The 24045-nt window shown below is 54.2% G+C and overlaps 2 protein-coding genes across 2 annotated transcripts in view; both read right to left on the reverse strand.

The window, feature by feature from the left end:
- The window catches only part of FAM194C (family with sequence similarity 149 member C), a 105061-nt gene extending 103934 nt beyond the window's left edge, over positions 1 to 1127 (reverse strand). The window contains exon 1 of the mRNA XM_006160679.2: positions 1012 to 1127. The gene's annotated coding sequence lies outside the window, so the exon portion shown is untranslated. The remainder of the gene's footprint in view (positions 1 to 1011) is intronic.
- A 3722-nt stretch (positions 1128 to 4849) lies between these two features.
- The window catches only part of CCDC174 (coiled-coil domain containing 174), a 23515-nt gene continuing 4319 nt past the window's right edge, over positions 4850 to 24045 (reverse strand). Inside the window, exons 4-11 of the mRNA XM_006160680.3 lie at positions 20626 to 20684; positions 18017 to 18194; positions 12416 to 12511; positions 10931 to 11073; positions 10384 to 10478; positions 9534 to 9666; positions 7999 to 8151; positions 4850 to 6445 (exon numbers count right to left, since the gene is read on the reverse strand). Of these exons, the coding sequence (XP_006160742.1) occupies positions 6144 to 6445; positions 7999 to 8151; positions 9534 to 9666; positions 10384 to 10478; positions 10931 to 11073; positions 12416 to 12511; positions 18017 to 18194; positions 20626 to 20684 (1159 nt within the window). The 3' untranslated portion in view covers positions 4850 to 6143. The remainder of the gene's footprint in view (positions 6446 to 7998; positions 8152 to 9533; positions 9667 to 10383; positions 10479 to 10930; positions 11074 to 12415; positions 12512 to 18016; positions 18195 to 20625; positions 20685 to 24045) is intronic.

The raw sequence follows: 24045 nt of genomic DNA on the forward strand, positions 1-24045 counted from the left end.
TCCTGGGTTTGTGTCCGCAGCCCTCCCTGAGTACCGTGTGCACCTGACCCAGGGCTGGTTGAGACTGGGGGTGGGTTGGGCCGAAGACCCTGTTAGGGTGCTAGCTAGCTCGTAGAGGAGATAAACACGCTAACAAAATGAAAGCTGGATAACCGTGACCGTGTGCAGGGAGGTGAGGGGGAAGCAGACGCCCCACGTTCAAGGCCAGGAAAGCTCAGTTACTGAGAGTGGCCGAGTAGACAGAGACTACAACACATCCCAGAGAAAATGCTTCAAACCAGGCCGAAATGCCACCAAACCTGTGAGGTTGTGGAGGTAGGAGAACCCGGCAGTTAGAAACAGAGTGGAGAAAGCAGCTGTTCGACTGGGGGTGTAAAAGAATATTCCAGGGAACCAGCAGTTAGCGTAATGGCTATGTCGCTGGACTTCCACGTAGTCGACCACAGTTCGCATCCCGGACCCGGTGGCTTAAAACTCATGCTGGGCGCCTGTGCGTGCGTGCCCAAGATCCCGAGAGGAGAATGGAGGAGAAGGGATTGCGGCGTGGCCATCCCCCCGGGGGGTGATTTCTCGCTTTCTGTCTCTCATCTCTCTCTGTCTTTCTGGCGAGTGCACGTACCCTATAGCAAAAACCTCTCCAAAAAAAGACAGAATATTGCACACTATCGCTGGACAAGCACACAGGCGCCGTGTGTATACGCACCCACAGCTCAGGATGGACAAGGCCGCACCGGGCCAGGGCGTCAGGACCAGGCCGGGTGACAGGTCTCACTACGACACCTTGCTGCCTTCGGACATTCTGACTTACCGTGTCCTTGGACAATGACAGACTCCGATCACACCAGCCCCATCCCTCGCTCCAACCCATACCCTTTAAACATGAAGGTCGGCGTCCACGGCCTACCCAGGCGGGCCTCCGCGAGCCAGCAGGCAGGGGAGGTGTGGGAGGCGGGCAGTTTCCCCTTCTGTTTTTAGCGGGGCTACACATTATTTTCCGCTCTCATCACTCACCTCAGCCATGTAGTTTCCGAGAACCGCTTGGCGTAGAACCAGCTTGGCTCAGTCTTCGGCTTCAAAGGCAGCGATACACGTACGGAGGGGCTGCTCTCTGTCCCGTTAACTGCAAAGACCAGTACCCGCCCCGTGGCAGGTTCTAAATTCTACCACCTCATCTGTATGTCACAAGGGTCCGCAGGCTCTGCTCTGGCCTTCAGAGGGGACAAGGGATCCCTCTAGTCGCGGGCAAATGTGCAGTTAAACAGCAGGAAATCTCGTGTGCGTGCATTTGAATATTCTCCTTGGGGAATTCTGCAAGCAAACCAAATGATGTATTGAGCCAACGCCAACGAAGTGTGTCAAAACACACGAAGGCCTGGAGGAGAGACTACAACGGAAACGAATCATCCGAGGCCATGTCCGAGCTCAGACATTCCGCTTAGCTCCACAGAGGCATGGATGGGCATGGTCGCGTGTGCTAAGGGTGTTGTCACTGCTTGCTCCCAAGTTAAATACAGCTACAGAACACCCTGAGTACTTGGGACAAGCAGTTGGCATAATGGCTGTGTCGTTGGACTCCCACATAGCCAACCATGGGTTCAAGTCCTGGACCCAGTGGCTTAAACTCACGCCGGGCATGTGTGCGTGCATGCCCAAGATCCCGAGAGGAGAAGGGATTGCGGCATGGCCATCCCCCTGGAGGGTGATTTCTCACTTTCTGTCTCTCTTTGTCTTTCTGGCGAGCGCACGTGCCCTATAGCAAAATAATTAATTAAGAACATCCTGAGTGCTTAGTGCACACCTGGGAGAAAGAGATTTGCCAACCTTCTCATTACTAAGGATGGGATTACGTAGAGGGGGACCCTAATGCGTGTAAAAACTATCGGTACGGAGGTATGGGACTATGTGCCCTCTGAGCATCTGCAATGAGGATAGCACGACTGGGAAAGTTCACTAAGATGTAAAAATCATATCTGATTGAAACCAGCAATTGGCGTAATGGCTATGTCGCTGGACTCCCATGTAGTCGACCGCAGTTCGAGTCCCAGACCCGGTGGCTTAAAACTCACGCCAGGCGCGTGTGCATGTGTGCCCAAGATCCTGAGAGGAGAATAGAGGAGAAAAGATTGCAGCGTGGCCATCCCCCCTGGGGGGTGATTTCTTGCTCTGTCTCTCTGTCTCTTTCTGGTGAGTGCACACGCCCTATAGCAAAAACCTCTCAAAAAAATCGTATCGGATTTAGTCACTGGGAAATCTTTAAGCATGTTTATGTCTGGAACAACTTGGATCTAAATCTACTTGTTTAACTATTTCATTAAATCTAAATACAGGGGCTGGCAGGTGGCGTGGTGGCCCACATGGCCGACCGTGGTTCGAGTCCCGGACCTGACTGTGCGCTTTCTCACTTTCTTTTTTTCTCTCTCTCTTCTCACCCCCCTCTGGTTGAATTAAAATAAAGTTAAATTTTAAAAAATAAATTTAGAAAAAACAAATAAAACTAAATACAGATTGAGTATTCCTGATGAAAGTCAGCCTCCAGGACAGGCCCCATCACCCGGGGCTTCAGTGCTGTGCAGGGAAGCTGGAGGCCACGTGGCTAACCAGGATTTGAGTCCTGGCCCCCACAGCTTCCCGCCTGGCATGTGCAAGTGTGCCCGGGACTGAGAGATGGTGAATTGGAGGAAGGACTGAGAGGTGACCAGTGTGCACGTGTCTTTGGAGTTAGACAGGAAATGAGAGGTTAACATCTACGTTGAGAAATGCGCCAGGTGGATACACAGGGGATTTTAAAGACTTAGTGTGACAGAAATGGCACCAGCAGGTGGCGTGGTGGTTCAGGTGCCAGTCTTTGTCTCTAAGCGCCAGGCGTGCCATGCGGGTGACACACGACCTCAGACCACATGGCCAAGCGCAAGGTTAGGTCCTAGGCTCAGCAGCTTGAAAATCACATCGGGTGCGTGTGTGGACGCCTAGAATCCCAGGGAAAAAGTGAAGGGGAGGGACTGCGGATGGCCGTCCACCCTGGGTAAAGATTTCTCACTTTCTCTGTCTCTGGCAAGTACACGTGCCCTACACACACACACACACACACACACACACACACACACGCAGACAAATATAAAATATCTTAATTTCTATGTACTGATAACAAACACTGAAATGATACTTTGGATATACTGGGCTAAGTAAAATCTATTTAAAAGTTGGTTTTCCTTTTGAAACATGGTTCCTAGAAAAGGCTTTATTTGTCGGACTGCTATTTTAGAGTACGCTGAACTCTTAAGAACTCTGGTGCCATCTGCTGGGTCCACTGGGACAGAACAGGCCTATGAGAAGGAGCACCACGTGCCCTGTCGTTCCCGACGAAGGCCAGAACTAGGGACAGTGAACCTGACTCGGGCTGCCAGGAGGAGGTGGAGGCAGGCTGTCTCTGGAATCCCAGGGAAAGCACGACTTGCTACTAGAATGGTGACCTTGAGCCAGGGCATACAGCGGTTTCACTGCCCACCCTCGGTGCTCTGGGGAGTGACAGGGGGCCCCTCCTGGGACCATCCCCTGGCCACTGGCCCCGCACTCCGGCTGTGGCCTGGCTTGGTGAGCCCCGTCACGACCTGCCTCTCACAGCCTGCCCTGCCTCGCAGACGTGTCCTCTCTCAGCTTCCTCGTGCCCGCCTGTGTCCTTCCTTTTCTGTTCTATTTCGATTATTCCGGTCTCCATCTAGGTTGGCTTTCTCGTACTCTCGATGGGCTGTTTTGTTCCTCCCTGTCCCACAGGCCTTCAGCTGATTTTCTAGCTTCAACTCTCACACTCAGGTCTTTGCTCCATTTCTGAGCTGATTTTGAATATGGTGTGAGGTTCAAAGTCCACGTTCAGGGACCAGCAGTTAGCGTAATAGCTATGTTGCTGGACTCCCATGTAGTTGACCGTGGTTCGAGTCCCAGACCTGGTGGCTTAAACTCTCGCCAGGTGCATGTGCGTGCGTGCCCAAGATCCCGAGAGAATGGAGAAGGGATTGCAGCGTGGCCATCCCCCCCCACCCCGGGGGGTGATTTCTCGCTTTCTGTCTCTGGCAAGTGCATGCGCCCTATAGCAAAATCCTCTCCAAAAATAAATAAATAAATAAAAGCCCGAGCTCATTCACTTGCATAGGGTGCTTGGTTCTTTCTGGTTGAAGGGGCTGTTCTTTCCCTTGTCAAAAACACCTGCTCACAGGGGCAGCCCCAAGTGCAGCAGGTAAGCAGCGTGGACAGAGCCAGATTCCACACAGCGACTGCAGTTGGAACCCTGACCCCGGCTGGAACGGACACTCTGGGCACATGTGCTGCATCCCCCAAATTCTGACGGGACGGGGAAATGGGAGAGAGGACTGAGGCGTCACCGTGCCTCGCTGGGCTGCGCTTGCTCAGTTCCCCTCCTGCAGGTGCACGAGCGCTCAGGCAGTAATAAATAAATGCTCACAGGTACCAGGCTTATTCCGGATGCTCAACCCTATTCCACTGGCCTGCGCATTCTTCTGCCAGGACCTTGCTGTTTGCGTTACTGCAGCTTTGCAGCGTATTAAGTATTGAAGTCAGGACACGCGAGTATGCCAACGGATTTTCACAACTGTTTTGGCTATTCTGGGTCCCTTGTATTTCCGTATGAATTTTAGGGCCAATTTCTTTCTTTTTTTTTAAGTAACTATTTTGTTTAGCTTTATTTACTTAATTTGACTGAGTTGCAGGGGGAGAGTAAGCCGCCAGGTTCAGGACTCGCACCACAGTTGCCCATGTGGGAGGCCGGTGCCTTTTACCCACCATGCCGCCTGCTGGCCCCTACAACCAATTTCTAATGTCTAAGGCAGCCGGGTTAGCTGGTTTGAATGTACATTTATTAACAGAGGTACGTGCCTGATTAGGTGACGGAGCGGTCATGAAGCCTGATAAACACTGCCCTTGCTGTGGGTTTAGGTCAGTTTGTAAGAATTCTGGGTCTTGGCCAAGGTGGCTCGACTCTGGGGTGACCAGACAGCAGAGGGCACTGGGAAAGGCATGGGCCCGGAGATCAGACGTCACTGCCTGAGTGCCACATGACCTCAGACCAGTCGCTGACCCTCCTCACACGCCAGGGTCATCGGAGACAAGGACGGGGCACTCCTGTCACACAGTGGGGGAGCAGACAATGCCAGGGCAGGTGGGACTTTCTTACCCCTCCCCTACCTCGGAGACCTCCAGGACTTGTGCTGCCACGTCCTTACAGGACCCTGGGGCTGGCAGATGGGGCTGTGACAAGTCCCGCGTGCCTGCCTGCAGCGTAAAGGGAATGCTGAGGCGTGCCGGGCAGGGGACGGGCAGAGGGCCCAGCACAGTGCCGGCCTGCCAGCCAGTAACGACACGGGGGCCTCCCCGTTCCAGTCAACGCAGGCCTAAGTCTGACCCAGCCGAGGCCCCTGTGACTGGGGACCTAAGTGGCAGTGGCCGGGAGGCAGGACGGGCTGAAGAGCGCTATCTATCAAGGCCTGGGAGCACTCGTCCCTGACCAGGCCCCGCAGCCTCCAAAAGCCCCAGTCACTCCACACACGTGTGCTGCTCGGCTGGGGCGTGGCGGAAGCGGGTGCACGACAGTAAAGTAACTAACTGCACGTCTCCCTTTCTGGTACCACGTGCTCCTCCCTGGTCTCCCTCCGCGTGTCCAATGTTACCATTAACTGCCAGCGCCAGGGTCTTCCGGGACTCCACACCGCCCTGCCTCCCGCAGTGGCCCCTCGCTTGCCACCATGTGCCAGGCACAGTCCTCCTGGTCCAGGCTCCCCCTACTGGTCTGGAAGCTGGGCCTTTGGAACGGACACCTGCATGTGAGTATCTGCCAAAGGAACGGAGCGGGCCTCGAGCGTGAGCCAGTCGTGGAGTGGGTGTGAGCCGGGGAAACGGCTCGGTGCGAGTTTTAGAGGGAGGGTTACTGTCACAGCTCCTAGTGCGGACAAGTGCGTCTCTACACTTGTAAGGAACAGCTAGAGGGCAAGGGCTCCCAGTGCCGCTCCCGCTGCTCCCTGCAGACAGATGCACCTGAAGTCTGTGCCTTCTAGGACAGGAGCACGCGGAACAGCCCAGTCTTTGGGGGAGGAGGGCGCCGTCGACCGGATGGATCACGTCGGCTGTCCGCTCGATCATGTCACCTGTTTGTAATACGATATCATATCATCCAGGGTCTGGAAGGTGACCGGGGGCGCTGCAGGTGGGCTGCCGGGGGCCGGGGTGGACGGCCCCTGGGAAAAGCTGGGTTCGTGGCCCTGGTCAGAGCGCTGCTGCCCTGGGTCGCCGAGTGCCGGCCCCGGCCTGCTCCACGTCTGGCTACTGGAGGAAGCGGGTCTCCTTTGTCCCGCAAAGTAATCCGATGGTGGGGCAAACTCGGGGTCTCTCTCAGCCCGGAGATCCGACTGCCTCTTCGACCAGTACCCGAAGGAAAACTCTAGAGAAAGTAAGGAAGAGCAGTGTGAGGGCTGACCAACGACGCGGCCGAGCTCGTTACTATTCCTCACTGAAGACACTGACTTGGTTGCCGGGGTGCACGTGTACTCGCTAGAGACAGCGCGGGGGTGGGAGCAGCCACAACGAGCGGGGAACGGCCACGCAGCAGTCCCCACCTCCCCTCCTCCAGCAGCGTGGGCATGACACACGCACACGTGCCTGGCATGTTCCCAAGCTGCACAGTCAGCCGTGTGAGAGCAGCTGCCTAAACATCGTGCCTCTGGCTGTCCCCAGTTGTTTCATAGATTTCTTAAAAGCCACCTCAAGGGCCAGCAGGCGGTGTGGTGGTGAAGGCGCCGGACCCCCACATGGCTGATGGCGACTCAAGTCCTGGACCTGGTGGCTTGCTTCGCCTGCCTCTCTCTCTCTCTCTCTCTCTCTCTCTCTTTCTCTCTCTGGTGAGTGCACAAGTCCTATAGCAGATTTTAAAATAATAACAATAATGAATAAAATAAAATAAATAAATAAGAAAGCCACCCCAGGACCAGAAGAAGGCATAGTGGTTATGTCACTGGACTCCTACGTGACTGACCACTGTCTGAGTCCCAGATCTGGTGGTTTCAAACTCACACCAGGCACATGTGCGTGCGTGCGTGCCCAAGATCCCAAGAGGAGAATGGAGAAGGGACCGCGATGTGGCCATCCCCCGGGGGGGAGGTTTCTGGCTCTGTCTCTCTCTGGCTCTCTGGTGAGCTCACGCACCCCATAGCAGAAATCTCTCCCCCCATAAAAAGCCACCTCGCGTGCTCTGAAGAACAGAGCGCGCCAACAGAACTATACTGTGAGTTCTCGGGCACACCTTCGGTTAGCGTAAGGAACCTGAGAACAAGGAGTGTCTCCAGATGAGAACAGACTCACAGGAGGCTCTGTGGGAAGGCTGGCAGGCCTGGAGACATCCCCAATCCACTGAGACCATGTTTTCAAAGACGCAGTGAGAGGGGGAAGCTCCACGCATTTGCTTGCCGTGCCTCGGCAGCCGCGGCACACGACACGGCTTTGTCCTTCGCTAGCCGCAAGAGGGGCCTGCCCAAGCCTCCCTCGGGCTCCGGTCTCCATCCTCGCAGCAGCTCTGGGGAACGTCGGCTCGAACAGCGTGCGCTAACACCCCTCGGAAACCTCTCTGAGGACGCAGAGTCGCCGTGTCCCAGATGGAGCCGACAGCAGCTCGCGCAGCTCGAGGGGACCACGGGGGGAGCCGGGGAAGCGCGCGGGTGCCCAGATCGTTTTCAGCCACACGTAACCGGGACGGCTATGGACGGAGGGCAGCAGGGCAGCCAGCCCCGTGACTTCCACACCCCTGGGGCAGCAGCAGCAGGAGGGCTTCCTGCAGGAGTTCACGCTTCCCGCAAATGCCCTCCTTCCCACAGGGGCCTTCAGTGACTGCACCTCCTCGCGTTCCGTCAGAGGGGACAGCGCAGGACCCGGAGAGCCCCCAAGGTCTCAAGGACGGCCGTGCCGCGCCGACCGCGGTCTGACCAGGGCCCAGGCCCGTACCTTTGCCTCGGTCCCACTCCCGCACGTGGGGCACTCCGGGCTTGGTGTCCTTCCGCTCCTGGACGATGACCTCCACTTTGCTGCTCTGGGCAGTGGCGCGGGGCGTGGGCGCAGCCTCTGGTTCTGGAGGCAAAGGTCCGACGGCATCTCCGCCTGCTCCAGTGAGAGGGAGAGGGAGTTACAGCAACGCTGACGGTGCTGGGGCGGGAAGAAGTGCCCTAGAAGGACGAGTACTGGGACCAGCCGGTGGCGTGGTGGCAACGTCACTGGACTTCCACACGGTCGGCCACGGTTGGAGTCCCAGGCCCGGCGGCTTGAAACTCACACTGGGTGTGTGTGCGTGTGTGCCCGAGATCCCATGAGGAGAGTAGAAGAGAAGGGACTGCGGTGTGGCCATGCCCTCTGGGGATTTCTCACTTTCTCTCTCTGATGAGCACACGGGCCCCATAGCAAAAGTCTCTCAAGAAAAAAAAAAACAGAACAGAAAGGAAAGGAAAAGTACTACTTATTATAGAACTTAGGCGATTTCCCAGCTTCTCCTGAAGCCGTGTGTGGCCCCCAGGGCTGAACTCGGGCCGGTGGGATCAAATGTCCAGGCTGTACGGGGCCTCCACACATCTCTGTAAAGGAAGCTGGTCCCCCGCCCCTCTCTTCCCCTTCCACGCTGCAGGGGATGGCAGGAGCAGCCCTGGGAACAGCCAGCTGTCTAGGGCACCGCTGCCAGCCTGCCCAGGATACCCTTCCAGCCCTGCTCCTGAGGTGTTCGTGTGGGCCAGTCTCTGGAGGGCCTCCTGGCAGAGGCTGTTCAGCCCCTACACCTATCCTACCACAGCTCCCCCGGTAAGCCGGGCTGACCACAGCATTCAACGGCGTTCCCAAGGGAAGATGTGCTCCGGGTGCCAGACTGCCACCTTCAGGGCATAGGTCTCTGGCAGGCTGTCTACATTCGCGTTTCTACTGCCTGACCTGGTGAGCATGTTTCCTAACAAGCACACACACACGCACGCACGCACGCACAATCAATAAAAACTACAGCCACGGCAAAAAATTCAAGTGTGAAATCGTAAGTCTGTGTGTGCATAATAAAACTTTATCTTAAAACCTTTCCTCAGGGCCGACAGGTGGTGTGTGGTTAAGAGTGCTGGATTCCCACATGGCCGGCCACGGTTCGAGTCCTGGACGTGGTGGCTCGCTTTCTAACTTGCTCTCTCTCTCTCTCTCTCTCTCTCCCTCTCTGGTCAAATAAAAACAAGTAAAATGAATAAACAGTTAAATAAAATAATTTTTAAAAAGCTCTCTAAGGGGTCTCCGTTACTCACTCCTGGGTGCGAAGCAGCAGCCCAGCGCACTGCGGCCGCACCCTGGGACAGCCGAACGGTGTGGAGTCGCCCCTCATCACGGGGCTCACTCTCTGCTCCGGCAGGGCCTCGGAGGGACACCGAGGGGCTCGCTCCTACACCGCCAGCCCCGCCAGTCAGACGCCAGTGGAACAAGACTTTTCCCTCTGGGATTCAGAAATAGGAGCCGTGACAGACCTTTGTCGTCGTCTTCTGCTCCATCTTCTTTCGATTTCTTCATCTTTTTCTGTCGAAGTTTGGCGAGTCTTGCTTCTAACATGGCCTTTCGTTTTTCCTTTATGTTCTCTCGTTTTGTTCTCTGATCTGTTGTCTGAGCAGAAAATGAGAAAAACACTGCTTGAAGCCAAATTCGTAATTTCTATCCGAAAGGATGAAATAATTGATTTTCTTCTAAAGGTAGATTACTTGATGTTCATGCCACTTCTAAGAAGCTACCATGAGACCCCCCGAGTGACCCAGGAAGTACCGGAGCCTCTGTCATCCAGTCATCACCTACAGCACAAGGTCACAGAGCATCCTGGAAGACTCAACAGCCAAGCAAACCAGCCAATTCCATTCTGCTCCTTACAACCCCCAAATAACCTTCTATTCTCACCCAGGCCACCCCAAAAGAACCGCAATTGAAACTGGAGTTAAATTCTCAGTTCCACGGATTTTCTGAATCGTTAGAATTCCCAAGTTTGGGGGCTGGTAAGTGCGTGGTGGTTAAGGGCACTGGACTCCCACGTGGCTGACCATGGTTTGAATCCCAGACCTGGTGGCCTGCTTTCTCACTTTCTCCCTCTCTCTCTCTGTTCCTCTCTGGTCAAATTAAAATAAATAAGTAAAGTTAAATAAAAAAAAAAAAAAAAGCATCTCCAAGTTTGAAACACCCCAACGGGATGGCAAACACCTTCATGCACCTGCTGACGGCCTCTGATCATCAACCCTCCTCCTGACTACCGTTCTAGATGTTTCTGCGGTGTGGCCCAACACGAAAGCACTTGCTCAGACGCTGCGCCACACCGGCTGCAAACGGAATCTGCACCTGTTCACGCAGCATCTCCAGAGTCTTCATCTGCTTGTTCCTCAGCTCTTTGTCTTGGGCGAAGGCAAAGTAACCAACACCAAGCTGCCGGGCCTCTGAAATCAGACCAAATGATCCGAAAGATCAGATTTCCCCAATTGGCAAACTATACTTGAGTCAAACTTCCCACCGAGTGAGAAAGAAGTACAGCGATATTTGGAACAAATTTCAAAAAGAAAAAAAACGGGTGGCTACACAAACAAACAAAAACCAAGAACGAGTTTTCATCTCGTTTGTCGAGAGAGGAGCACAAGCCACCGATTTCCAGCCACGGGCCGCCTCCTCTTCTCTCTGGGTTTAACTCCCGGGGTAACAGGCCCTCTGTTAGGAAGACAGTCCTAATTAGGAGTACTTTTCAGGCTCTGAAGCGAACAAAGGAGAGCTTCGCAACTTCAAAGCACACTCGTCTCTATGGGAGAGCCATGGCTTCATGAATACTCGCCCTTATGCTTGTCATTAGTTCAAGATTTTTGAAGAAGACTTAAGAAGCGGAAAGAGACAATGGTACCATTTTCCCGAATGTCCTCGTAATGCACGGGCCCCACGGGCCTCCTCAGCGCCTCCCTCTCTTCGTCCTCCCACTGCTGGCGCTGGAGCTCTTTCCTCATATCTTCAGACAACAAGGTCTTCTCGTTGGCGGGGCTGACGAAACTAGAGAGAGACGGCGAGTGAGCCCCGAGCGTGGCGGCCGAGCCAGCAGCCGCTCTCTGACAAGCAGCACCAGTGATGGGGGTGACAGCTCTCCGTCTGAGGCCTCTGCCCCGCAGAAAAGTGGGGGGAACGACGGCACATTTCCTGATCATGCTCCGGGCTTGCTCCGTCAGCATATCAGGACCTGCCCGGCACTCGGCTCTCCACTCGGGGCCTGTGCGGAGGGAGCACACGCTCGGCTGCCTGGGGATGGACTTGGAAGGCCTCTGGTCCTGCGACCCGCCAGCTGCCCGACACTGTGCCCAGGCGTGCACTGCTCTCACACACGGTCAGGCTGGGAGCCACGCGAGGTTTCAGGCTGACCTGCAGGGTGCCTGCATCTGAGCTCGGGTATCTGACGTCAGCCCGGAGGGAATCTGACTCTAAGGCCCTTACTTCACGGTGCATGCACTGGGCCGGCCCCATGCCTAATGGTTAAGGGAGCTGGATCCCACATGGCCAAGCACAGTCTGCATCCCAGCCCCAACAGCTTAAAACACGTGTGTGCGTGCGCCCAAGACCCCAACAGGAGGGGGAAATGGAGGAAAAGGGACTGTGGTGTCACCACGCTCCACTAGGGGGTGCTCTCTCACTTGCACTCTGCCACTCTGGTGAGCAATTAAAAGAAAAACGTGGGGACCAGCAGTTAGCGTAATGGCTATGTCGCTGGACTCCCACGTAGTTGACCGTGGCTCACGTCCCGGACCCAGTGGCTTAAACTCACGCCGGGCGCGTGTGCATGCATGCCCAAGATCCCAAGAGGAGAACGGAGAAGGAACTGCGGTGTGACCATCCCCCCGGGGGGGTGATTTCTCGCTTTCTGTCTGTCTCTCTGTCTGGTGAGCACGCACACCCTATAGCAAAAAAATCTCCCCCCCCCCCCCAAAAAAAAAGAAAAACGTGAAGACCTATTTTCATAAAATAAGTAAACTAGTTACCTCCTTGCCCGCAAGAGCTCATGGGGCAACCAGGTGCATACCTTCCAGCCTCCTTCCCACAGAGGCTGGGCTGGGATCCTTCTGTCTGCCCCTCTATAATCAGACACCCTTCCAAGCACAGACGCCATCGCCGCACGGCACAGGCCATCCCCACTCGGGCTGCATCCTGGGCGTGGCTTATGAGCGCAGTGCGTGGGTTACGGGTGCAGTGCCTACCAACCTCTAGGAAGTGTTACGGTGTTTTCATACGTTAAAAAAAGATCTCTAGGGCAACAAAGATAAGTAACCGTAAAACAACCTCTCCTACAAAGCGAACCCCGTTTGCATTTCAGACCTGGGCGAAGCACTGCAGATCATGCACTTACAGTCTCCCCTGCAGGTTTTTGTCCATCTCCAGCAGGTCCGGCAAGTCCTTTCTCATGCAGCGCCGGGATCGCCCTAGAGAGTCCACATAATCCACCCTGAAATCAAAGTGAGAAGACGTGAAAGAAGGCTCTGCACAGGACAGACGGCCCGGACGGCAGGAAGCTGCTACACAGTGGAGGAGGGGTACAGGCCTCGCTGCCAAGCAAAACCCTCAGCCTGAGGCATGACTACATGACTACCACTCACAGAAGCATGCCGTTTTAAGTTTATTTCTTTTTTTGAGAGGTTTTCGCTATAGGGCGCATGCGTTCGCCAGAAAGACAGAGAGAGGCAGAGAGACAGGAAGCGAGAAATCACCCCCCAGGGGGGATGGCCACGCCGCAATCCCTTCTCCTCCATTCTCCTCTTGGGATCCTGGGCACGCACGCACACGTGCCCGGCGTGAGTTTAAGCCACCAGGTCCGGGACGTGAACCGCGGTTGACTACGTGGGAGTCCAGCGACATAGCCATTACGCTAACTGCTGGTTCCCTTTAAGTTTATTTCTTCATTGAGATAGAGAAAGACAGAGAGTGAGAGAGGAGCATTTGCGTTAGCCTTCATGCCACAATCCACCCTGCCACAGCCAGCCAGGATCTGTAGAGGAAGCCCCTGGGATGCAAACCTGGGGCCTCCCCACGTGTTACCAATGAGCACCACGGCTGGCCAGACGTGCTTTACAGGGCTAGAGACGGCACACAACCACCCCGCTGTGCCCTCCACCACACCTTAGTTTTACACGCCACAGAGACAACCACTTACGGCTCTGATCTCACAGAGCTCCATCACCGAGAGATGGGCTGCGGGGCAGCACATAGTGTCACGGTCACTCTGCGGGACTAAGTGGCCGACTGCGGTTCGAGTCCCAGACTTGGCAGTTTGAAACTCACAGTGGGCATGTGTGCGTGCGTGCCCAAGATCCCGAGAGGAGAATGGAGAAGAGATTGTGGCGTGGCCATCCCCCCTGGGAGGTGATTTCTCGCTTTCTTGTCTCTCTGTCTCTCTGGTGAGTGCACACGCCCTATGGCACAAAACTCTCTCCAAAAAAAAGGAAAAAGGAAAGAAATGTGCTGAAACATTTAAAAACTTAACATAATCTAGTTTAGATATTCCCAGACACTTTATCAGCATCTTAATAACCTGGCTTTGCATGCCAGATTCTCAGCTTGTTCAGTCTTTCCAAGTCTTTATTATTATTTTGGAGAGGTTTTTGCTACAGGGCACATGCGCTCATCAAAAAGACAGAGACAGAGAGACAAAAAGTGAGAAATCACCCCTCAGGGGGGATGGCCACACCGCAATCCCTTCTCCATTCTCCTCTCGGGATCTTGGGCACGCACGCACACGCGCCCGGCATGAGTTTAAGCCACCAGGTCAGGACTTGAACCGCGGTCGACTACATGGGAATTCAGCGACATAGCCATTACGCTAACTGCTGCTCCACATTATTATTATTATTTTTGAGAGGTTTTTGCCTTAGGGCACAGTGTTTGCCAGAGACAGAGACATGAGGGAAAGTGAGAAACCACCCCCCAGGGAGGATGGCCACTCCACAATCCCATTTCCATTCTCCTCCTGGGATCCTGCGTACGCAACGCACATGCACCCAGCATGATTTTCAAGCCACTGGGTGGAGGACTCAAACCGTGGTTGGCCATGTGGGAGTCCAGCGACATAACTGCCACACCACCTGCTGGCCCCTCCAGTCTGACATTTTAGTCTTCCATTTTTTCTAGTTTATGTATTAGGTCACCAGAAAAGTCATGACATATTTTTCTGGTTTTCTATACAAAAATGTGCCAGGACTCTCCCGACAACCCAATAATTCTTCCCAGTGAATCAGAAACCTCTTAATGTAGGTCACGGCATGTTCTGGACTCTCATAGGGAGGAACCCAAACGACACACGTCTGTCCCCAGCCCTGCCCGAACTGGACGGCAATTCAAGGCAGGGCCAGGCAGAGCACGATGCGCAGGGAGACGTAACCCCCAGGACCTGCGGACAGGCCGCTGTGAGAAACACCGTGACCGCATCCACAGCGAGACTTCCCGTCTCTCAGGCTACGGGCGGGGCCTCGCAGCCTGTCAGCAGGGCGCTGGGCACACAGTAAGCCACAGCTTCTGGTCACCTCACCGATCCCAGGCCAGTCGGGATGCGCACGGCCTTGCTCGCTAGCAATGACCACGCCAACCACCAGCCCGTCACGCTGTGGGCCAGCAGGCGGCGGGGGCTGCAGCTCGGGACTAACACGGCCGACCACGTTTTGAGTTCCAGACCCGATGGCCTGAAAATCACGCCAGGCATGAGCTCTAGGCCCACAATCCCAGGACGAGAATAAAGGAAAAGGAACTGTAGTGTGGCCATCCCCTGTCTCTCTCTGGTGAGCGCATGCACACCATGGCAAAAATGTGCAAAGCAACAACAAAAACGAACTGAAATGTTTGGGAATCCATTTCTACAATCTGAAGACTGATAATCACCAAAAATAAAACCTCCCACTGCATAAAGCAATTTCTCCTTTTGCTTTTTTTTAATGAATGGGGAAAGAAAAGCATCTAGCCAGATGGTCTGTGTAATTATTTACAGTATTTTCGTGGAAAGATTTTCCACCACCTGGAACTTAGCTACTGAAAGGATTGTACAAGCAGTTCCAATTCTGGAGTTTAATTTAACAACAAAGAAAGCGGCAGAACTGCTGGCAGTGCGACTTCCCTCACCATATGGTGGCATGTGACACCTTCAATTGCCCTCCCAACTCCTCAGATCAAGGGCGGACTGCCTGTAGTCACGCGGGCATGGATAGGCAGACACTTTCTGAGCGACGTTAGCCCTCTCGGGGGCGACGACAGCCATGCTGTGAAAGCAATGCCGGCCACTCTGCCCCGGAGCAGTCCCACAGCAGGGCCCGCTGGCAGAGCGCAGGCAGCGCTGCTGAGCAACCGGGTGGGCACGGGCTGGCTGGCCCGGAGCCCTGCGGGGACACGGGGAGGCACAGCGCGCCACCCCTGAAGGGCACAGGGGAGGTTAAGCACGTGCCCATGGCTCGCTCACAGACACAGAAGTTTAACACTGGCTCAGAAGGACCGTTAAAAGCCTGCCTCGATCTTTCTCTAGTATCTCATCTGTACAGTTACCAGGTAAAAGGTAAGCCTCAGAGAGCAGGCGTGCGCTAACGGAGCGCTACCCCAGGGCAGAGGCGCAGCAAGGGCCGGTTAGGGCTGACGACGATCAGCACCAATGCAGCAGTCCGCGTTCTCTTTCCTCCTGCAACGCACACCTCAGCCCTACCCCGAACGGAGCCGGTCCGTGAGCTAAAAGCCCATTAGAGGGGACCTAAGCAGGGCCAGCAGATGGCACAGTGGTTATATCACTGGACTCCCACATGGCCGACTACAGAGATTTGAGTCCCAGACCTGGCGGCTTCTAACTCACACAGGGCGTACGTGCGTGCGTGCCCAAAATCCCTAGAGGAGAGAGGAGGAGAAGGGATTGCGGTGTGGCCATCCCCCTGGGGGGTGATTTCTCGCTTTCTGTCTCTCCATCTCTCTCTGGTGAATGCAGATGCCCTACAGTTAAAAAAAATATATCTCTTAAAAAAAAAAAAAAAGAAAAAGAAGGTACCAAAGAACTACCTGCTTCGTTCCAGTGAGAATCTTATCTCTGGGCCTATGTGGACACCCCAGCTTGTGAAGATGCAGTTCTCTGAGATCCACTGTGGAGACCGTCCTCGTCAGCTCTCAGCCCGCCGTCTCGAACGACCCTGGGCAAGTTCCAACGACTACCAGCTAGGAGAGCACGGAGCCTCAAGGGGAAGGCAGGGGGCTCTGGGAGGCAGGAGGGGCGGGGCAGTCCTGCCAGGAAACGCGCGGAGTCCTGGTCTACCCCAAGCACCATCGGGCGCTGGCGGACGAGCTGCTCAGTGACTGTCCTGGGCAGAGAATGGAACAGCCAGCCACGCTGCTTCCTTTCTTACTGACGTAAGGGAAAGGGTATGCTGGGTCTTACCCCATCCACAACGGTTAAGGGAGCTGGATCCTTGGGACCAGCAGTTAGCGTAATGGCTATGTCGCTGGAATCCCATGTAGTCGACTGCAGTTCAAGTCCCAGACCTGGTGGCTTAAACTCACACCGGGAGAGTATGTGTGCGTGCCCAAGATCCTAAGAGGAGAAAGGAGGAGAAGGCATTGCAGCGTGGCCATCCCCCCGGGGGGTGATTTCTCACTTTCTGTCTCTCTGTCTCTCTCTGTCTTTCCGGTGAGCGCACGCCCCTGGGAAAAAACCTCCAAAAAAAGGGGGGGGGGGGAGCTGGATCCTATCTGGCTGATGTGGTTCAAATCCTGGCCCTGGTGGCTTGAGGAGCTGGCATGGGGGCCCAGCAGGTGGCATGGTGGTTGAGGAGCTGGACACTCCTGCACAGCTGAACATAGTTCAAGTCCTGGACCTGGTGGTTTGCTTTCTCACTTTTCTTCTGTCTGTGTCTCTGGTCAAATTAAAATAAATGAATGAATAAATAAAATTAAATAAATAATCCTTTAAAAAAGATAAAAAAAAACCATCCGAGGCACATTTGAGTGTGCCCAAAATCCCGACAGGAAGTAGAGAAGAAAGAGGTCTGCAGTGTGGTCGCACCCTCCTGAGAGGTGGAAAGGGCACGCACCCTCTGGCAACTAAAACTAGGGGCTGCTGGGCCGGGCAGGGGTGTGGTGGTGACGGTGGCTAGATAGCACACGGCTGTCTGTGTGGCTCAAGTCCCCAGACCCAGTAGCTTGAAAAACACACCTGGCACGTATGCGCGTGAGGAGAATGGGGGCCGAGGGAATGTGGTGTGGTCCCCTTCCCTGCCCCCGGGGGTGCTGTCTGTCTTTCCCTCTCTCTCAGGCACTTTCTCTTTTTTTCATAGAAAATTTTTTGAAAAAAAAAAAGAAAGGCCTGCTTACATTCCACAGGTCCTGGCGTAGCCCAAGAAACTACCTGTACTTCCTGAAGGAGTCTAAGGCAAACCAGGGTGGGAGCGAGGCAGTGGAATCTCGGCGTTAATGGAGGAGACAGCCTCAGAGAGGTTAAGAACTCGATGGCGATGCGGAACGGGAGCTGCCCGAGTCCCACGGTGCCCACAAACCATCGGCAGGAAGCGTCAGGCCAGAAGGAGCTGTCCTGTGCTCACTGCCAGCTTCCTCCGCTGTGGCTGCCAGAGACCACACTTCCTGGACGACTCAGCGTGCCCGAGCCCGGGCCTGGGCAAGGCCGCAGCGCAAGTGCCAGAAGAGCAGGCTTCGACCTGAGCACCGTCCCCACAGCGAGGGAGGCCTCCCCACAGCGTGCCGACACAGCGCTCGGCACACAGTAGGTGCTCAGACACCACTTGTACCCATTGTGACTATTTCTCCACGGCATGGGAGCTGCTGTTTCTACATCTGCAAGGACCTCATCCAGTCAGATTTAAAGAGGAGTCTCGAGAGAAAGAAAACCAGGAAGGAGGAGGAGAAACAGGCCAGCCACAACCGAACGAAAGCCAACCCGAGTCCGAGAACGCTACTCGGACGGCGCCACGACGTTACCCACCATTCCTCGCTGGGGTCTTGGGGAGGAGGAATGTCTTTCTCCGAGAGGCTTTCTTCCTCGTCGTCCCGTTCTCCCGCCTGGTGCGAGTCCCTGTTGGCACCAAGCGCCTGCATTTCTCTGCGTCTGTCTATGATCTTCTGCGTGAAGTCCACGAGGTACATGTCCTCCACTTCCTCGTCTAGGACACAAAGACCGTTTTTAGATTCCTGACACTGCAGGAGAGAGCTGCGCATGGAACGTACAAGGAGCAGTCACACCGTCGCCATGGTGGCCGGCTAGTCCCACAGCCCCAGCCCCTGACGCTTACGAACACACAGAGCCTCCACCCAAGACGGACAGGGCAGGTACAAACAGGCCATCGGAAACATACGCCCCCAGAAGAAATCATTTTTTGCATTTAGATTTTGCACAGGGCATATGTGCTCACCAGAGAGAGAGAGACCAACAGATCTAGAAAGAGGAAAGGTAAGAAATCACCCCGGGGGGATGGCCACACCGCAATCCCTTCTCCATTCTCCTCTCAGGATGTTGGGCATGCACGCACATGTACCCACCATGAGCCTCAAGCCACCAAGGCCAGGAACCGTGGTTGGCCATGTGGGAGTTCAGTGCCTTAACCACCACACCACCTGCCAACCCTACCCCAGAAGAAATCTTTAACAAGCCTCGAGTTTTCTGCCTCACTGATGTACCCATTGGAGTGGGCAATAAGCTACTGCCTCGGAATGCCATTTTAAGGCAACTCGTTCATTTGATTTTAAGCAGCTCATCTGCCCACTTGCGTAACATAGAAAAACGACGTTTCTGATCACTAGCTCTTGAGAGTGGGCCTGTTTTGCTACAGGTGTGATATTCTTCAATCACATGGGCTGGATTGCTTACGCCTCACTTTAGTACTGGGGTGTAGTAAGTGGTTTAAAGGCCTCAATCCCGGTAAAAGGAGAAAGTCTTTTCAACTCAGGGACTATTTCAGGCAAGGCCCACAGCCAGGCTCTGCAGGGCCGATGCGGAAGCCCTGCTGGCCCTCAGGCCTGGGATCTCCTCGAGGAGGAAAGCATGAGAGAGTTAAATGGCAGTCCGTGAATTTAATCTAACCCGGGGCAGCACGTGAACCCCCAGAACATGCTCACAGGGAGTCTTATTCTCCTGGCTTCAACTTGCAGTCCCCAGGGCCAGCAGAGGGCACAACGGTTACGTCGCTGGACTCCCGTGGAGTCGACCGTGGTTTAAGGCCTGGATCCAGAGACTTAAAACTCCCGCAAGGCATGTGTGTATGTGTCCCCAAGACCCCGAGAGGAGAAAGGAGAAGGGACTGTGGCGTGGCCATCCCCCCAGGGGTGATTTCTCGCTTTCTTACTCTCTCTCTGGCAAGTGGACGCACCCTATAGCAAATATCTCTCTAAAAACCAAAAACAAGTTCCAGTCCCGAGTCTTTTCCCGTGGACACACAGTGAGTCCCTACTGCTGGGTGGTGGTGATACCCCCAGATTACTGTGAGGAAGCCCCAACGTCAGGCCCAGTGTAACTCCCGGGAGGAGGCTGTGGGCTCTGAAAGCCAGCGCTCTGCGTCCACACTCCTCCATGCTTCTGTAACAACACAAGGAAAGTCTGACCAAGAGAGGAAAGACTTCGGCATCTTTTTGTAAGGCCATAAAATACCTCAGGTAGAGTCTGCCCTCCCCAAGCTGAGCTGCTGAATACCAGCTAGAGGGGCCTCCTGGCAGGCGGCCTCCCTCTGCTGCCCCGGGGAGGAGACGGGGCCTCTTCCCAGGCGCCTGGCTCTGTCCAGTACCTGGTCTCCCCTGCCAGGCCTCCCACTGCGCAGGGAACGTGGCCCTACTGTTTGAAAAGAGCAGTCAGTGACCTGGGGACAGCCTGGCCTGCCTCTGGCTGTGCATGGCCTCCAGGTTAGGCAAGGTAGGCGAGGTAGGCGAGGCGGCTACCGAGCCCTGGCGGCTCTCCCTCCTCTTATCCACTCCCCCCTCTCGTTCTGCAGAGTCCTCCTCCAGCTCTCCGAAGCCTGCAGACCTGTCAGAGCCCGCCCTCTTGGAAAGACTTCCCCGACCTCATCCTGTACCTCTCCCTGCCTTTTGGCAGTGGAACGTTCGCTGCTTCGTAAAACTGCCTCGACCGTTGTCTAATTACGAATTGGGTTTTCTTTTTTGGAGGTACCACAAAAAGGGAGATTTATTTTCTATTACAGCAATTATAAGCTCATCACAGGAAAGAATAGGGAAATGAGAAGAAATATAGGGAAAACAAAAATATCACCCCAGCACCCTGCTCTAATCATGACCCCACCAGCCTTTTCCTTTCCACCTGGGCTTGGGGCCTAACTGGGCTCTGTTCTGTGCCCTCCTCCAGCTGTCAGCACCCACCTGGGAACGGAGTCCCTGCTCCCACTGGACCTGCTGCTCTGCCCAGCCCCTCAGCGGGCGCCCACCAGGGACCCCATACTGCTGAGTTCCGTCTCTGTGCTGCCATGGGGGGCACACAGTCCTGGTTTTCAGATCCTCCCCATGTTCTTACGGTTCTTCTGACAAATGATGTAAAATCAAAGAACTGTATGAATTACAGAAAATTAAGTATAAACCAATCATTGTATTTACCGATAAAGTCTCCTTTGGTCATTTTTTCATATAATTTGGCTTTTTCTTCTAGTTTTTCCCTAGGGGAAGAAAAGATAAGTATGAGAAATGGTCTTCCACTGCCTCCCCGGGTGAGGCGACCCCATCCCAGCCCGCCACCTCATCTGCCCAGGAGGCCCGGCCTGACGACTGACTAGGCCTGCCTGGAGACCCTCGGGCCCACCACACCTGCTCTGCAGACACACACAGAAGCTCCGAGAGCAGCCGCTGCTTCTCACTCGTGAGTTACCGCTCAGGACACTCGACTAGAGGCTCAGTCAGTATTCGGGGAGTTCAATTTCATTTAAATGCGACTTAAATGACATGTCAAAAAAGAGCTGTTTTCTATTTACAACCTTCAAAAGATCACCAAATACAAGACAGAACCCTTCGCACTACTGATCTTAGTTGGAGGTCCCTGCCCATCCACGGCTCATTAGACCAACTTCCTGTGACTGTCACCATATGACAATGAGGGCCAGCAGGAAGTGCAATGGTGGAGATGCTGAAACCACAGTGCTGACTACAGTTCAAATCCCGGACCCGGCAGCCTGAAAACCACACCAGGCATATATGTGTGCACACATACCCAAAATCCAGAGGGAAGGGACTGTGGCATGGCCATCCCCCACAGGGTGAGATTTCTCTCTCACTCTCTGTCTCTCTGGAGAGCACATGTATGACGCCCTAGAGCCAAAACGAAACAAACAAAACACTAAAAATGTAATACCTAATACATTTCATCGAGCATGAGAAATTTACTCATGACGCACAGCTGATAAAGAACAAGCATCAGCCCTGGTACCCCAACACAGCAGTCTCTGCTCTCATGAACTCCAGGACACTTACTCCTCAGGGGCACAGAGCGGGGAAGGGGGCCAGTGATGCCTGGTTCTCGAACTACACAGCGACGTAGCGAAGTCCCTCCGCGTGCGTGCTCCTGCGACCACAGGCAGCCTTGGCACCTTCCAGGCACAGCCACCCAAAGCACTACATAAAAGCTACTGGACGGAAAAAGTAAGACAGGGCCGGCCGACGGCACGGCAGTTAGGGCAGCTGGATCCCACATCGCCAACTGCAGAGTTCAAATCCCAGACCCAGTGGGTTGAAAAACACACCAGGCACGTGTGCATGCATGCCTAAAATCTCAAGAGGAGAATGGAGAAGGGACTGCAGCGTGGCCATCTCCCCAGGGAGTGATTTCTCCCTTTCCCTGGCTCTCTGACAAGCATATGTGCCCTATAACAAAAGCTTAAGAAAAAAAAAAAAGAGAGAGAGAAAGAAAAAGAAAAAAGCAAAGTGGCAGTAAAAATTGTCATTTTTTTATAGACAGTCTCACTGATGCAATCCTCATGCCTCGGTCTCCAAATAAACGTGGCGTGCACCACCAGGCCCTGCTCGTTTTTCAGTAAGGACAGATTAAAGTAGAGCGTGAGTGCTCTCAATACCAGCAAAAAAGGTAAGTAATCAAAATCATGGTACCCTTCTGACCAAATTTAAATTCTGAGAAGATGCCCAGGAGTGAGAAAGAGGTCTCAAAATGTTAAGCCAGGTCTCGGGCCACTGGGAACAAGTCAAACATGAGGAGAAACGAGCCCTAAGATGAGCTAACTCTTCTCTTCCGTTTTCAGACCCAGCAGAGTGGACAGCCTGAGCTCCCGACATTTGTCGCACGGAGTTCCCATGATGAACACGCCCAAAGGCTTCTGGGACGGACACTAAGACTCGGGGTGTTCTCTGAGCTGGAGGACGGTACGGCTCCTCTAGAAATAATGCCAGCTAATGAGTGGAAGGGCAGGGCTGGGGAAAACCATTCTGAGATGGGCAGCGTAGTAAGGGGTAAGTGGCAAGGCCGACCGTGAGGGCAAGCCGCCGTGGGCAAGCGTGTGGGTGAGCGGGGTGCGCACAGGTCCCTCTAATTACCCGCCCCTGCCACGTGCTCCGTCACCAACAAGGACTCGCACTACACGTGAGCTCCCGACGTGCGGGGCGGCAAGCACAGCACCCCCAGTCCTCGCAGTCCGGTCCCTCGTGGGACGTGCACAAACAGCTGGTCTGGACGACCATGTCCACGCCGTAAAGATGGAAGAGCAGGCAGGCACTACTCTAGGAGACTCATGCGATTGACAACTAAAAGCAACGTGTAACCTGTGAATCTTGGTTTAAATTTGGGGGAAAAAACTATATATAAAGGACATTAATGTACTGGGGTTCTTGACAAAATCTGAATATGAACCATAAAATACTACCTTTTAAAAAACAATTGCTTATGTGGGGGACCGGCAGATGGTGTAAAGGCTATGTCGCTGCACTCCCACGTGGTCGACCGCAGTTAGAATCCTGGACCCGGCGGCTTAAACTCATGCCAGGCACGTGTGCGTGCGTGCCCAAGATCCCGAGAGGAGGACAGAGTAGGAGGGACTGCAGCATGGCCATCCCCCCAGAGGGGTGATTTCTCACTTTCTGTCTCTCTAATGAGCACACACAACCTGTAGCAAAAATCTCTAAAATAAAGAAATAAGTAAGTAAGAGAATTATTTCATTTTATCATTATTATTTTTAAATTTGCTACCGGGCATGTGCAATCACCAAAGACAGAGAGAGTGAGAAGGCGAGCAGCCAGGCCTGAGACTCGGACTGCACGCGTCCATGGTGGGAGCTCAGCACACCACCCAGCCCCAGATAATAGTATTTAATCCGTGCTAAATTTCCTGGGCGTGATAGCAGCAATGTGGCTATACAGGAAAATGTTCTCGCTCTTAGAAGATACATGGTGAGGGACCAGCAGATGGTTATGTCACTGGACTCCCACATGGTCAACCACGGTTCGAGTCCTAGACGTGGTGGCTTAAACTCACGCCGGGCACATGTGCATGCATGCCTAACCTTCCAGTGGGAGACTGGAGGAGGGGTTGCGGCATGGCCATACCCCTGTGCGGGCGGGGGCTGATGCCTGACTCCCCCTCTGGCTGTCTCTGTTACTCTCTCTCCAGCGAGTGCACATACACTAAGGCAAAAACATGTAAAAAAAAAAACTTATGTGCTGAGATGTTTAAAATAATCAAGACACTTAAAGTCTCTCTCTACAAAAAGAGAAAGTAGAACGGGAAAGGGGGAGGAGGGGACGGGGAGGAGAGGCGGCGAGGGAGGGAGGGAAGCAAACGTGGCAAGGTGTGAACTGGCGAGTCGAGGCCAAGAGTGTTGGAATGGTCACTGCGTCCTTCTTCCGACTATTCTGTTGTTTTAAAGTTTTTCAAAATTAAAAAAAAAAAAAAAAGTTGGAGGATAAAACTGAGAGCTTCTCAATGCTAATGTCAAATAACCTATTCCAAAACGCACCTCTTAGAGGCTGCAGACAGGCCAAGCTACGGTAGTGTGTGCCCCTAGGACGCTGTGCTGCCC

This window comes from Tupaia chinensis, unplaced genomic scaffold (genome assembly GCF_000334495.1).
Source record: "Tupaia chinensis unplaced genomic scaffold, TupChi_1.0 Scaffold000704_1, whole genome shotgun sequence".
NCBI classification, from domain to species: Eukaryota; Metazoa; Chordata; class Mammalia; order Scandentia; family Tupaiidae; genus Tupaia; species Tupaia belangeri.